The 13,679-nt window shown below is 38.2% G+C and overlaps 1 protein-coding gene across 2 annotated transcripts in view; it reads left to right on the top strand.

Annotated features, from left to right (window-relative positions):
• Positions 1 to 13,679, top strand: part of SLC16A7 (solute carrier family 16 member 7) — a 198,419-nt gene that overhangs the window by 121,201 nt on the left and 63,539 nt on the right. For both annotated transcript variants that reach the window (XM_068970669.1, XM_068970670.1), the window contains exon 3: positions 11,698 to 11,944. In XM_068970669.1, the coding sequence (XP_068826770.1) occupies positions 11,728 to 11,944 (217 nt within the window). In that variant the 5' untranslated portion in view covers positions 11,698 to 11,727. The remainder of the gene's footprint in view (positions 1 to 11,697; positions 11,945 to 13,679) is intronic.

Raw genomic sequence — 13,679 nt, 5'->3', positions numbered from 1 at the left:
GACCTACAAGACCTTCTAGAACTAACACCAAAAAAAGATGTCCTTTTCATTATAGGGGACTGGAATGCAAAAGTAGGGAGTCAAGAAATACCTGGAGTAACAGGCAAATTTGGCCTTGGAGTACAAAACAAAGAAGATCAAAGGCTAACAGAATTTTGTGAAGAGACCATGCTCATCATAGCAGACACCCTCTTCCAGCAACACAAGAGAAGACTCTACACATGGACATCACTGGATGTTCAACACCAAAATCAGATTGATTATGTTCTTTGAAGCCAAAGATGGAGAAGCTCTGCTGCTGCTGCTGCTAAGTTGCTTCAGTCGTGTCCGACTATGTGCGACCCCATAGAGGGCAGCCCACCAGGCTCCTCCGTCCCTGGGATTCTCCAGGCAAGAACACTGGAGTGGGTTGCCATTTCCTTCTCCAATGCATGAAAGTGAAAAGTAAAAGTGAAGTCGCTCAGTGGTGTCCGACTCCTAGCGACCCCATGGACTGCAGCCTTCCAGGCTCCTCCATCCATGGGATTTTCCAGGCAAGAGTACTGGAGTGGGGTGCCATTGCCTTCTTCAGAAGCTCTATACAGTTAGCAAAAACAAGACTGGGAGTTGACTGTGGCTCAGATCATGACCTCCTTATTGCTAAATTCAGACTGAAATTGAAGAAAGTAGAGAAAATCACTAGACCATTCAAGTATTACCTAAATCAAATCCCTTAACGATTATACAGTGGAAGTGACAAATAGATTCAAGGGATTCGATATGATAGACGGAGTGCCTGAAGAAGTATGGATGGAGATTTGTGACGTTATACAGGAGGCAGTGATCAAGACCATCCCCAAGGGAAAAAAAAAAAAAGAAAAAAAGAAATACAAGGGAAAGGCAATCATTATCTTGAAGAGATATCTGTATTTCCATGTCCACTGCAGCATTACTTACAATAGTCAAGATATGGAAACAAGCTATGTGTCCACTGACAGATGAATGGATAAACAAAATGTATACACAAACGGGACTTCACCTTCAAGTGCAGGGCATGAAGGTTCAATCCTTGGTCAGAGAGCTAAGATCCACAGGCCTCATAGCCAAAAACTAAAACAGAAACGGAAACAATATTCTAGCAAATTCAATAAAGACTGAAAATAGTCCCCATCAAAATGTATATAATATACACACACACTTACAATCACTCATATACACAATGAAATATTATTCAGCTTTAAAAAATAATGAAATCTTTCCATTTGGGACAACATAGATAAACCTGGAGAGCATTATGCTAAGTGAAATAAGCCAGATGGAGAAAAATAAATTCTGCATCATGACATTCAGATGTGGAATTAAAAAAAAAATCATACTTGTAGAAACAAAGAGTAGATGGTAGTTGCCAGAGGCTAGGGGATGTAGAAATGTGGAGAGGATGGTGAAAAGGTATAAACTTTTAGTAATTATATGAATAAGTTCTCAGGATCTAATGTGTAATAAGGTGACGACAGTTGATAAAATTGTGTTGTATAATTGAAATTTGCTACTCTAGTAGAACAAAGTGTTCACAGCAAAAAACGTAAATATGTGAGGTGACAGTTGTATTGATTAATTCAATTGTGGGAATCCTTTCATAATGTTTATCAAACCAGCTTGCACATTTTAGATATATTTTTGCTTTATTTGTCAATTATAACTCAATAGAGCTAAAAAAACTCACAGAGGTTATTATAGTTGAATGTGTGAGAACTTCCTTGCAGATATGCCTGACTCACAAAATGTAAAATAAGTCTTTTAATCTGTAGCCTGTTATCTGTTAATTGCAGATTATACCAATTTCTCTCCATATTTGAAATGCTGTAAAATATTATGTTAAAAAATCTTAAGTATATTTGTAAAAATTAACATTAAATTAAAAAAGAGTAAAAGTGATAGTTTTCCACACTGTTACTTCCATCCTACTACTCATCACTGTAGTATTTATTCCAGGGAAGCAGTACTCTACCTACTTTAAGTTTCATTTTTATCACTTTGCCTGTATGTGTTTCTGAAGGTAAAGTCCTTGGATAGAACTATGGACAAATTAGAATACTTTAAAGAATATTTTCACAAAGCCTGGAAGGTGATATAGAAGATCACTGAAAATATCTTCGATATAATTTGACATCAGACAAAAATTAAACCTTTGTTTCTCTTCGTAGATACTGTTTTATTTATTTTTATTTATTTTTTTTTATTTTATTAAATTTTAAAATCTTTAATTCTTACATGTGTTCCCAAACATGAAACCCCCTCCCACCTCCCTCCCCATAACATCTCTGTGGGTGATCCCCATGCACCAGCCCCAAGCATGCTGTATCCTGCGTCAGACATAGACTGGCGATTCAATTCTTACATGATAGTATACATGATAGAATGCCATTCTCCCAAATCATCCCGCCCTCTCCCTCTCTCTCTGAGTCCAAAAGTCCGTTATACACAGCTGTGTCTTTTTTCCTGTCTTGCATACAGGGTCGTCATTGCCATCTTTCTAAATTCCATATATATGTGTTAGTATACTGTATTGGTGTTTTTCTTTCTGGCTTACTTCACTCTGTATAATCGGCTCCAGTTTCATCCATCTCATCAGAACTGATTCAAATGAATTCTTTTTAACGGCTGAGTAATACTCCATTGTGTACATGTACCAAAGCTTTCTTATCCATTCATCTGCTGATGGACATCTAGGTTGTTTCCATGTCCTGGCTATTATAAACAGTGCTGCGATGAACATTGGGGTACATGTGTCTCTTTCAATTCTGGTTTCCTCGGTGTGTATACCCAGCAGTGGGATTGCTGGGTCATAAGGTAGTTCTATTTGCAATTTTTTAAGGAATCTCCACACTGTTCTCCATAGTGGCTGTACTAGTTTGCATTCCCACCAACAGTGTAGGAGGGTTCCCTTTTCTCCACACCCTCTCCAGCATTTGTTGCTTGCAGATTTTTGGATCACAGCCATTCTGACTGGTGTGAAGTGGTACCTCATTGTGGTTTTGATTTGCATTTCTCTGATAATGAGTGATGTTGAGCATCTTTTCATGTGTTTGTTAGCCATCCGTATGTCTTCTTTGGAGAAATGTCTATTTAGTTCTTTGGCCCATTTTTTGATTGGGTCGTTTATTTTTCTGGAATTGAGCTGCATAAGTTGCTTATATATTTTTGAGATTAGTTGTTTGTCAGTTGCTTCATTTGCTATTATTTTCTCCCATTCAGAAGGCTGTCTTTTCACCTTGTGTATATTTTCCTTTGTTGTGCAGAAGCTTTTAATTTTAATTAGATCCCATTTGTTTATTTTTGCTTTTATTTCCAGAATTCTGGGAGGTGGATCATAGAGGATCCTGCTGTGATTTATGTCTGAGAGTGTTTTGCCTATATTCTCCTCTAGGAGTTTTATAGTTTCTGGTCTTACATTTAGATCTTTAATCCATTTTGAGTTTATTTTTGTGTGCAGTGTTAGAAAGTGATCTAGTTTCATTCTTTTACAAGTGGTTGACCAGTTTTCCCAGCACCACTTGTTAAAGAGATTGTCTTTACTCCATTGTATATTCTTGCCTCCTTTGTCAAAGATAAGGTGTCCATATGTGTGTGGATTTATCTCTGGGCTTTCTATTTTGTTCCATTGATCTATATGTCTGTCTTTGTGCCAGTACCATACTGTTTTGATGACTGTGGCTTTGTAGTAGAGCCTGAAGTCAGGCAAGTTGATTCCTCCAGTTCCATTCTTCTTTCTCAAGATTGCTTTGGCTATTCGAGGTTTTTTGTATTTCCATACAAATCTTGAAATTATTTGTTCTAGTTCTGTGAAAAATATGGCTGGTAGCTTGATAGGGATTGTGTTGAATTTGTAAATTGCTTTGGGTAGTATACTCATTTTCACTATATTGATTCTTCCAATCCATGAACATGGTATATTTCTCGATCTATTAGTGTCCTCTTTGATTTCTTTCATCAGTGTTTTATAGTTTTCTATATATAGGTCTTTAGTTTCTTTGGGTAGATATATTCCTAAGTATTTTATTCTTTTTGTTGCAATGGTGAATGGAATTGTTTCCTTAATTTCTTTTTCTACTTTCTCATTATTAGTGTATAGGAATGCAAGGGATTTCTGTGTGTTGATTTTATATCCTGCAACTTTACTATATTCATTGATGAGCTCTAGTAATTTTCTGGTGGAGTCTTTAGGGTTTTCCATGTAGAGGATCATGTCATCTGCAAACAGTGAGAGTTTTACTTCTTCTTTTCCAATTTGGATTCCTTTTATTTCTTTTTCTGCTCTGATTGCTGTGGCCAAAACTTCCAGAACTATGTTGAATAGTAGCGATGAAAGTGGACACCCTTGTCTTGTTCCTGACTTTAGGGGAAATGCTTTCAATTTTTCACCATTAAGGATAATGTTTGCTGTGGGTTTGTCATATATAGCTTTTATTATGTTGAGGTATGTTCCTTCTATTCCTGCTTTCTGGAGAGTTTTTATCATAAATGGATGTTGAATTTTGTCAAAGGCCTTCTCTGCATCTATTGAGATAATCATATGGTTTTTATTTTTCAATTTGTTAATGTGGTGAATTACATTGATTGATTTGCGGATATTGAAGAATCCTTGCATCCCTGGGATAAAGCCCACTTGGTCATGGTGTATGATCTTTTTAATATGTTGTTGGATTCTGATTGCTAGAATTTTGTTGAGGATTTTTGCATCTATGTTCATCAGTGATATTGGCCTGTAGTTTTCTTTTTTTGTGACATCTTTGTCAGGTTTTGGTATTAGGGTGATGGTGGCCTCATAGAATGAGTTTGGAAGTTTACCTTCCTCTGCAATTTTCTGGAAGAGTTTGAGTAGGATAGGTGTTAGCTCTTCTCGAAATTTTTGGTAGAATTCAGCTGTGAAGCCGTCTGGACCTGGGCTTTTGTTTGCTGGAAGATTTCTGATTACAGTTTCAATTTCCGTGCTGGTGATGGGTCTGTTAAGATTTTCTATTTCTTCCTGGTTCAGTTTTGGAAAATTGTACTTTTCTAAGAATTTGTCTATTTCTTCCACATTGTCCATTTTATTGGCATACAACTGCTGATAGTAGTCTCTTATGATCTTTTGTATTTCTGTGTCGTCTGTTGTGATCTCTCCATTTTCATTTCTATTTTTATTGATTTGATTTTTCTCTCTTTGCTTCTTGATGAGTCTGGCTAGTGGTTTGTCAATTTTATTTATCCTTTCAAAGAACCAGCTTTTGGCCTTGTTGATTTTTGCTATGGTCTCTTTTGTTTCTTTAGCATTTATTTCTGCCCTAATTTTTAAGATTTCTTTCCTTCTACTAACTCTGGGGTTCTCCAATTCTTCCTTTTCTAGTTGCTTTAGTTGTAGAGTTAGGTTATTTATTTGACTTTTTTCTTGTTTCTTGAGGTATGCCTGTATTGCTATGAACTTTCCTCTTAGCACTGCTTTTATAGTGTCCCACAGGTTTTGGGTTGTTGTGTTTTCATTTTCATTAGTTTCTATGCATATTTTGATTTCTTTTTTGATTTCTTCTGTGATTTGTTGGTTATTCAGAAGTGTGTTGTTCAACCTCCATATGTTGGAATTTTTAGTAGTTTTTCTCCTGTAATTGAGATCTAATCTTAATGCATTATGGTCAGAAAAGATGCTTGGAATGATTTCGATTTTTTTGAATTTATCAAGTTTAGATTTATGGCCCAGGATGTGATCTATCCTGGAGAAGGTTCCATGAGCACTTGAAAAAAAGGTGAAATTCATTGTTTTGGGGTGAAATGTCCTATAGATATCAATTAGGTCTAATTGATCTAATGTATCATTTAAAGTTTGCGTTTCTTTGTTAATTTTCTGTTTAGTTGATCTGTCCATAGGTGTGAGTGGGGTATTAAAGTCTCCCATTATTATTGTGTTATTGTTGATTTCCCCTTTCATACTTGTTAGCATTTGTCTTACATATTGCGGTGCTCCTATATTGGGTGCATATATATTTATAATTGTTATATCTTCTTCTTGGATTGATCCTTTGATCATTATGTAGTGGCCTTCTTTGTCTCTTTTCACAGCCTTTGTTTTAAAGTCTATTTTATCAGATATGAGTATTGCCACTCCTGCTTTCTTTTGGTCTCTATTTGCGTGGTATATCTTATTCCAGCCCTTCACTTTCAGTCTATATGTGTCCCTTGTTTTGAGGTGGGTCTCTTGTAAGCAGCATATAGAGGGGTCTTGTTTTTGTATCCATTCGGCCAGCCTTTGCCTTTTGGTTGGGGCGTTCAACCCATTTACGTTTAAGGTAATTATTGATAAGTATGATCCCGTTACCATTTACTTTATTGTTTTGGGTTCGGGTTTATACACCCTTTTCGGTTTCCTGTCTAGAGAATATCCTTTAGCATTTGTTGGAGAGCTGGTTTGGTGGTGCTGAATTCTCTCAGCTTTTGCTTGTCTGTAAAGCTTTTGATTTCTCCTTCGTATTTGAATGAGATCCTTGCTGGGTACAGTAATCTGGGCTGTAGGTTATTGTCTTTCATCACTTTAAGTATGTCTTGCCATTCCCTCCTGGCCTGAAGAGTTTCTATTGAAAGATCAGCTGTTATCCTTATGGGAATCCCCTTGTGTGTTATTTGTTGTTTTTCCCTTGCTGCTTTTAATATTTGTTCTTTGTGTTTGACCTTTGTTAATTTAATTAATATGTGTCTTGGGGTGTTTCGCCTTGGGTTTATCCTATTTGGAACTCTCTGTGTTTCTTGGACTTGGGTGATTATTTCCTTCCCCATTTTAGGGAAGTTTTCAACTATTATCTCCTCAAGGATTTTCTCATGATCTTTCTTTCTGTCTTCTTCTTCTGGGACTTCTATAATTCGAATGTTGGAGCGTTTCATATTGTCCTGGAGGTCTCTGAGATTGTCCTCGTTTCTTTTAATTCGTATTTCTTGTTTCCTCTCTGATTCATTTATTTCTACCATTCTATCTTCTATTTCACTAATCCTATCTTCTGCCTCCGTTATTCTACTATTTGTTGCCTCCATAGTGTTTCTGATCTCATTTATTGCATTATTCATTATATTTTGACTCTTTTTTATTTCTTCTAGGTCCTTGTTAAACCTTTCTTGCATCTTCTCAATCCTTGTCTCTAGGCTATTTATCTGTGATTCCATTTTGATTTCAAGATTTTGGATCATTTTCACTATCAATATTCGGAATTCCTTCTCAGGTAGATTCCCTACTTCTTCCTCTTTTGTTTGGTTTGGTGGGCAACTCTCCTGTTCCTTTACCTGCTGAGTATTCCTCTGTCTCTTCATCTTGGTTATATTGCTGCGTTTGGGGTGGTCTTTTTATATTCTGGTGATTTGTGGAGTTCTCTTTATTATGGAGCTTCCTCACTGTGGGTGGGGTTCTATCAGTGGCTTGTCCAGGTTTCCTGGTTAGGGAGGCTTGTGTTGGAGTTCTGGTGGGTGGAGCTGGGTTTCTTCTCTCTGGAGTGCAGTGGAGTGACCAGTGATGGGTTATGAGACATCAAAGGTTTTGGAATAATTTTGAGCTGCCTGTATATTCAAGCTCAGGGGAGTGTTCCTGTGTTGCTGGAGAATTTGAGTGATATGTCTTGTTTTGGAACTTGTTGGCCCTTGGGTGGAGCTTGGTTTCAGTGTGAGTATGAAGGCATTTGATGAGCTCCTATTGCTTAATGTTCCCTGAATTCAAGAGTTCTCTAATGTTTTCAGGTTTTGTATTTAAGCCTCCTACTTCTGGTCTTCAGTTTTTACAGTAGCCTCTAGACTTCTCCATCTATACAGCACCGATGATAAAACATCTAGGTTAAAGATGAAAAGTTTCTCCACATTGAGGGACACTCAGAGAGGTTCACTGAGTTACAAGGAGAAGAGAAGATGGAGGGGGTAGTTAGAGGTAACTGGAATGAGATGCGGTGAGATCAAAAGAGGAGAGAGCAAGCTAGGCAGTAGTCACTTCCTTATGTGCGCTCTATAGTCTGGCCCGCTCAGGTATTTACGGAGTTATACAGGGAAGAGGAGAGGGAGGAAGTAGACAGAGGTGGCCAGGAGGATAAGAGAGAGGAATGAGAAGGAGAGAGACAAATCCTGCCAGTAACCAGTTCCTTAGGTGTTCTCCACTGTCTGGAACACACAGAGATTCACAGAGTTGGATAGAGAAGAGATGGGGGAGAAAAGAGACAGAGGCCACCTGGTGGAGAAAAAGGAGAGTCCATAGGAGAAGAGAGTGGTCAAGCCAGTAATCTCGCTCTCAGGTAAACTTGGGTAGTGAAGTTTGGGTTTTTAAATGAACATAATTGACAACAAAAACCTAAGAGCAAAGGTTAAAAATCTAGAGTAGAGGTTGGATTTTCAAAAATACAATATTAAAGAAAAGAAGCAGAAGGAAAAAGCAGGAAAGAAAGAAAGAAAAAAAACCAAGAATTATTAAAAAAAAAACAAGCAAACAAAACAAAACAAAACAAACAAACAAACAAAAACCGCACCAACAACCATCCAAAGGCTATATATGGTGTTTGCCTTAAAAAAAAAAAAAAAGTCTTTTTTTTTAAAAATAGTAATAATAGGTTATAGTAATAAAAATTAGAGGAGAAATAGAAGATTTAACAATTAAAAAAAAAAGGTTAGAAAAAAAAAGAGAAAAAAAAAAAAGGAATGATTTTTAAAATAGTAAAAATATATCTGGCTCTTCTCTGATGTTTTGGGCCGTGTGGGATCACTTCCAAGGTGGTTCCCTCTGTTTAACCTGTTTAACTTCTTCCGTTTGCTGGTTTTTCAGGCTCACTAGTTCAGTCGCGCTGTGGGGAGGGGGAATGCCGCAAACTAATAGCGCTGTCGTGTGCTCACAGTGTCACAGCCCCGCTTGACGTGTCCCTTCTCGCGGCACACAAACCGCTCCGGCTCTACGATGCACAGCCGGGAACCGTCTGGGGCTGGCCCTAGGCTGCGTGCACTTCCCGGTCCAAGCCGCTCAGGTTTGGCGCTCAGGCAGCCCTCAGAGGCACAGATTCGGCTGGGACTGCGCTTTGTGCCCTTCCCAGGTCCGAGTAGCTCAGGAGTTTGGCGAGCGTGATCACCGCGGCTTGTCACCTTTTCTGTCGCTGCTGCTCAACTTTCTGGGTGGACCTCCGGCGTCCCCCGTGAGGCAGATTGTGACTGTCCAGCACCCCCAGAAGTCTTAGCAAAGAAGCCCGCTTGCAGTTAGGTAAGTAAAGTCTCTCCGGGTCTGCAATTGCCCCTTTCCAGTCCTTACGGCTCTGGCTGCCTGTCCCCGGCGGGGGATGGTCTGCAGCCGGCTTTTTCCGTTCCGTCCTTTGTTCTGTGCTCGGTCCTGGCGGCGTCTTATGTTCGAGCTTTTCGTGCTGTAGCTATCCCACAGTCTGGTTTGCTAGCGCAAGTTAGATCGTTCTGGTTGCGCGTGGGGCGTTCCTGCCCGATTCTTACAAAGCACTGCAGCCCGCGCCTCCCGCACGTCCCTGCCCTGCCCCCACTTCCCAATGGCGGATGCAGGCGTCTGTGCTGCTTTTCCGCTGGGGGAGTTACTGTTGGGCTTGTAATCTCTTGGTTTTAATTATTTCTTTATTTTTCCTTCCTGTTATGTTGCCCTCTGGGTTTCCAAGACTCGCCACAGACTCGGCAGGGAGAGTGTTTCCTGGTGTTTGGAAACCTCTCTTCTTAAAATTCCCTTCCCGGGACGGGCTTCCCTTCCCGGGACGGGCTTCCCTTCCCGGGACGGAGTTCCCTCCCCACCTCCTTTGTCTCCTTTTTCGTCGTTTATATTTTTTCCTACCTGTTTTTGAAGACAATGGTCTGCTTTTCTGGTTGCCTGCTGTCCTCTGCCAGCCTACAGAGGTTGTTTTGTGGAGTTTGCTCAGCGTTGAAATGTTCTTTTGAGGAATTTGTGAGGGAGAAAGTGGTCTTCCCGTCCTATTCCTCCGCCATCTTTATGCTCCTCTCCGTAGATACTGTTTTAATTTTTTTTTTTTTGGTAGTTTTCCTGGATTAGTGGCAGATTTAGCTTTTATTTGCATATTTTCAAAATTGTATTACCAATGGACAAGTGTTTCCTTTTTCCTCTGTATTTCAACTGAAAAATATTTGCAAATGGAATGAGAGTAGTAAAAAGAAGATACTGAAAAGTATTGGCAATTACAGCTAAAAGCCAAGTAAGCAACATCATTCTACAAAGAATATTGATGCTAGGGAACCAAGGTTTTTTTAAATTTAATTTCAGTTGTATTAAGCTATATGTGATCATTCCTTCCACAAGAGAGTGGGTACTCTATACCATAAAGCTAGCAGTTAAGTGTTCCTGTTGTTCAGTCGCTCAGTCGTGTCCGACACTTTGCAACCCTATGGACTGTAGCCCCTCAGGCTCCTCTGTCCATGGGATTCTCCAGGCAAGCATACTGGAGTGGGTTGCCATTCCCTTCTCTTTAAGTGTTCCTAGGCATATCCAATGGAGAAGGCAATGGCACCCCACTCCAGTAGTCTTGCCTGGAAAATCCCATGCACGGAGGAGCCTGGAAGGCTGAAGTCCATGGGTCGCTAGGAGTCGGACACGACTGAGCAACTTCACTTTCACGCATTGGAGAAGAAAATGGCAACCCACTCCAGTGTTCTTGCCTGGAGAATCCCAGGGATGGAGGAGCCTGGTGGGCTGCCATCTCTGGGGTCGCACAGAGTCGGACATGACTGAAGCGACTTAGCAGCAGCAGCAGCAGCAGCAGCAGCAGGCATATCCAAAAAGAAAGTCTGAATAAAAATAACATACAATCTGTTTGATTGGGAACATTTCACTGCTATGAAGAATTCATAAAATGATAGGTAGTACCAGTTTTGGAAGTGCATTAAAATTAATTTATTAGAATCATACAATTTCTAATCTTATAATTTTAGGAAATATTGATAGATCTCTGCTGAAATATTTTTATTTATTTATTTATTTTTAATTTTTATTTTTACTTTATTTTACTTTACAATACTGTATTGGTTTTGCCATACATTGATGTGAATCCACCACGGGTGTACATGCATTCCCAAACATGAACCCCCCTCCCACCTCCCTCCCCATAACATCTCTCTGGGTCATCCCCGTGCACCAGCCCCAAGAATGCTGTATCCTGCTTCGGACATAGACTGGCGATTCGATTCTTACATGATAGTATACATGTTTCAATGCCATTCTCCCATTTTTAAATATTCTCAATTACCCAAAGTGGAAAAATTATAAAATATGCCTACTATTTAATTCTCTAAAATTCATCAAATGTAATATAAGATCCTTTTAACCTTGGTAGAGAAAATATTAAATGTTTGGATTAAGAAATCATTCTGTTTTAAGGGATGACAGCTCCATTTATCTTAGAAATCAGAGTGAGATAGCGTTTGTTTCTTTGTTGGTACTTTAGTATAGATCTGAATTCAACTTTCTCTTTGGGTGCTTTTTGTTTCCATGAACAAAATGCTTTCAGTTTTTAGCTCATAACAGAGTTACATACCTCAATCTAATTTTTTGGTAAATTTGCTGATAACTTTCTGAATAGCAGGGTATTAAAAATATTTATGAAAATTATACAGTTGTAGTTAATGTAATAAAAATATAATATTATTTTGGTAACTCAAGAGTGACATGAAAATGCAAGTATGGCCTAAACTATTATTTCCTTTTTTTAAATACAGGTTACTTGAATTTCAAATAGAGAAGCAGAAATGCCACCACCAGGAGGCACCCCACCACTACATCCACCTCCTGATGGAGGATGGGGCTGGGTAGTGGTTGGAGCAGCTTTTATCTCCATTGGATTTTCATATGCGTTTCCCAAAGCTGTCACAGTATTCTTCAAAGAAATCCAGCTCCTGTTCAACACTACCTACAGTGAAATAGCATGGATATCATCTACTATGTTGGCTGTTATGTATGCAGGAGGTAAGCTTCTTTAGACTAAATTGATTTCTGGTTTAAGGAAACAATTGCTTCATGCCACAGTATTTTACATGTAGTATCTTGATACATTAAAATCCTGTTTTCATTACCCTCACTTAAAACCAACCAGAAGGATAATTAGGACTGAATTTTTAGTGATTTTTAGTGATTCAGCATCTAGAACTATTCACTTCATTCTGAGTCTTACTAGAGTATTTATTTGAATGAGAATGTCTTTGCAAAAACTAAGGTTTACTAAATTATGGAATTTTTAAGGGTGGCAAAGTTCCATTTAATTTGGAATAGAGACTATACTGTAATGTTAGTATCATTTCATAATATTCCTGCAATTGGTAGACATGCTTTTTTATGAATGGGAAAGAAACTCAAGTTGCTGACAACCTATTTTCTAAGCCTAGGAAGTAATTCACTTTAAGCTGAAAAAATGGAGTGTTATCATGTACATTCTGGATCCATTCAAGTTTGTGTGAATAAAATCATTCCTTACCTCTATAGCTTATTAAATCTGTAGTTATTTAATATAAATTAAATATTAAATATATCTGGAGCTTACTTAAATATTTTAACATTTAAATGGTTCTTGACAGTTTTCTTGTTACATTCCATGTTCAAATGAGGGTGTGATTCATGAGGGATAGTGAATAAATTGGTACCATATTAGTGTGTTGGCCAAAAAGTTCATTTGATTTTTTTTTCTGTAAGATGGCTCTAGTAGTGCTTAGTTGTCTTTAAATTCACTTGAAACAATTTTGTTGAATTGTATTATGACAGATGTCATAGTGTGCATTAAAAAAAAGCTTATTAAAGTTGGTGCATTTTTGTGTAGCCATTTTAATATTGAAGATGGAAGAAAACATTTTTGGCATATTATGCTTTATCGTTTCAAGAAAGGTGAAAATGCAACTGAAACACAAAAAGATTTGTACAATGTATGGACAAGGTGGTGTGACTGATCAAAAGTGTCAAAAGTGGTTTACAAAGTTTCATTCTGGAGTTTTCTCTCTGGACAATGTTGTACCTTTGGGTAGATCAGTTGTAGTTTATAGGGATCAAATCAGGACATTTATTGAGAACAATCAATGTAATACTATGTGGGAGGAAGCTGACATACTCAAAGTATCCAAGCGTTGAAAAGCATTTGCACCAGCTTGGGTGTGTCAGTCACTTTGATGTTTGAGTTCCCCCATAAATTAAGCAGAAATAAAACCTTCTTGGCTATATTTCTACATGTGATTTTCTACTTAAATATAATGAAATGTTGTTTTTAAAACACATTGTGATGATGAAAACTGGATGCTATACTATAATGTGGAGTAGAAGAGATTGTGGGGCAGGTGAAATGAACTATCACGAATCACACCAAAGTCCAGTCTTCATCCAAAGAAAGTGATGTGTGTATGGTGGGATTAGATGGGAGTCCTCTATTATGAGCTCCTTCCTGAAAACCAAACAATTCATTCCAACAAGTACTGCTGCCAGTTAGAACAATTGAAAGCAGCACCTGAGGAAAAGCCTCAGAATGAGTAAACAGAAAGTATGTAACTTCCCAACAGAATAATCCAAGACCACACATTTCTTTTATGACCAGGCAAAGACTGTTACAGTGTGGCTTGAAAGTTCTGATTCATCCATCACATTCACCAGGCATTGCAGCTTCAGATTTCTGTTTATTTTGATCTTTTTAAAACTCTCTTAATGGAAAAAAATTCAATTCCTT

Source organism: Capricornis sumatraensis, chromosome 4 (assembly GCF_032405125.1).
Source record: "Capricornis sumatraensis isolate serow.1 chromosome 4, serow.2, whole genome shotgun sequence".
Taxonomy (NCBI): domain Eukaryota; kingdom Metazoa; phylum Chordata; class Mammalia; order Artiodactyla; family Bovidae; genus Capricornis; species Capricornis sumatraensis.
The sequence above is the reverse complement of the archived record's forward strand: the minus strand, read 5'-3'. Positions and strand labels throughout refer to the sequence as shown.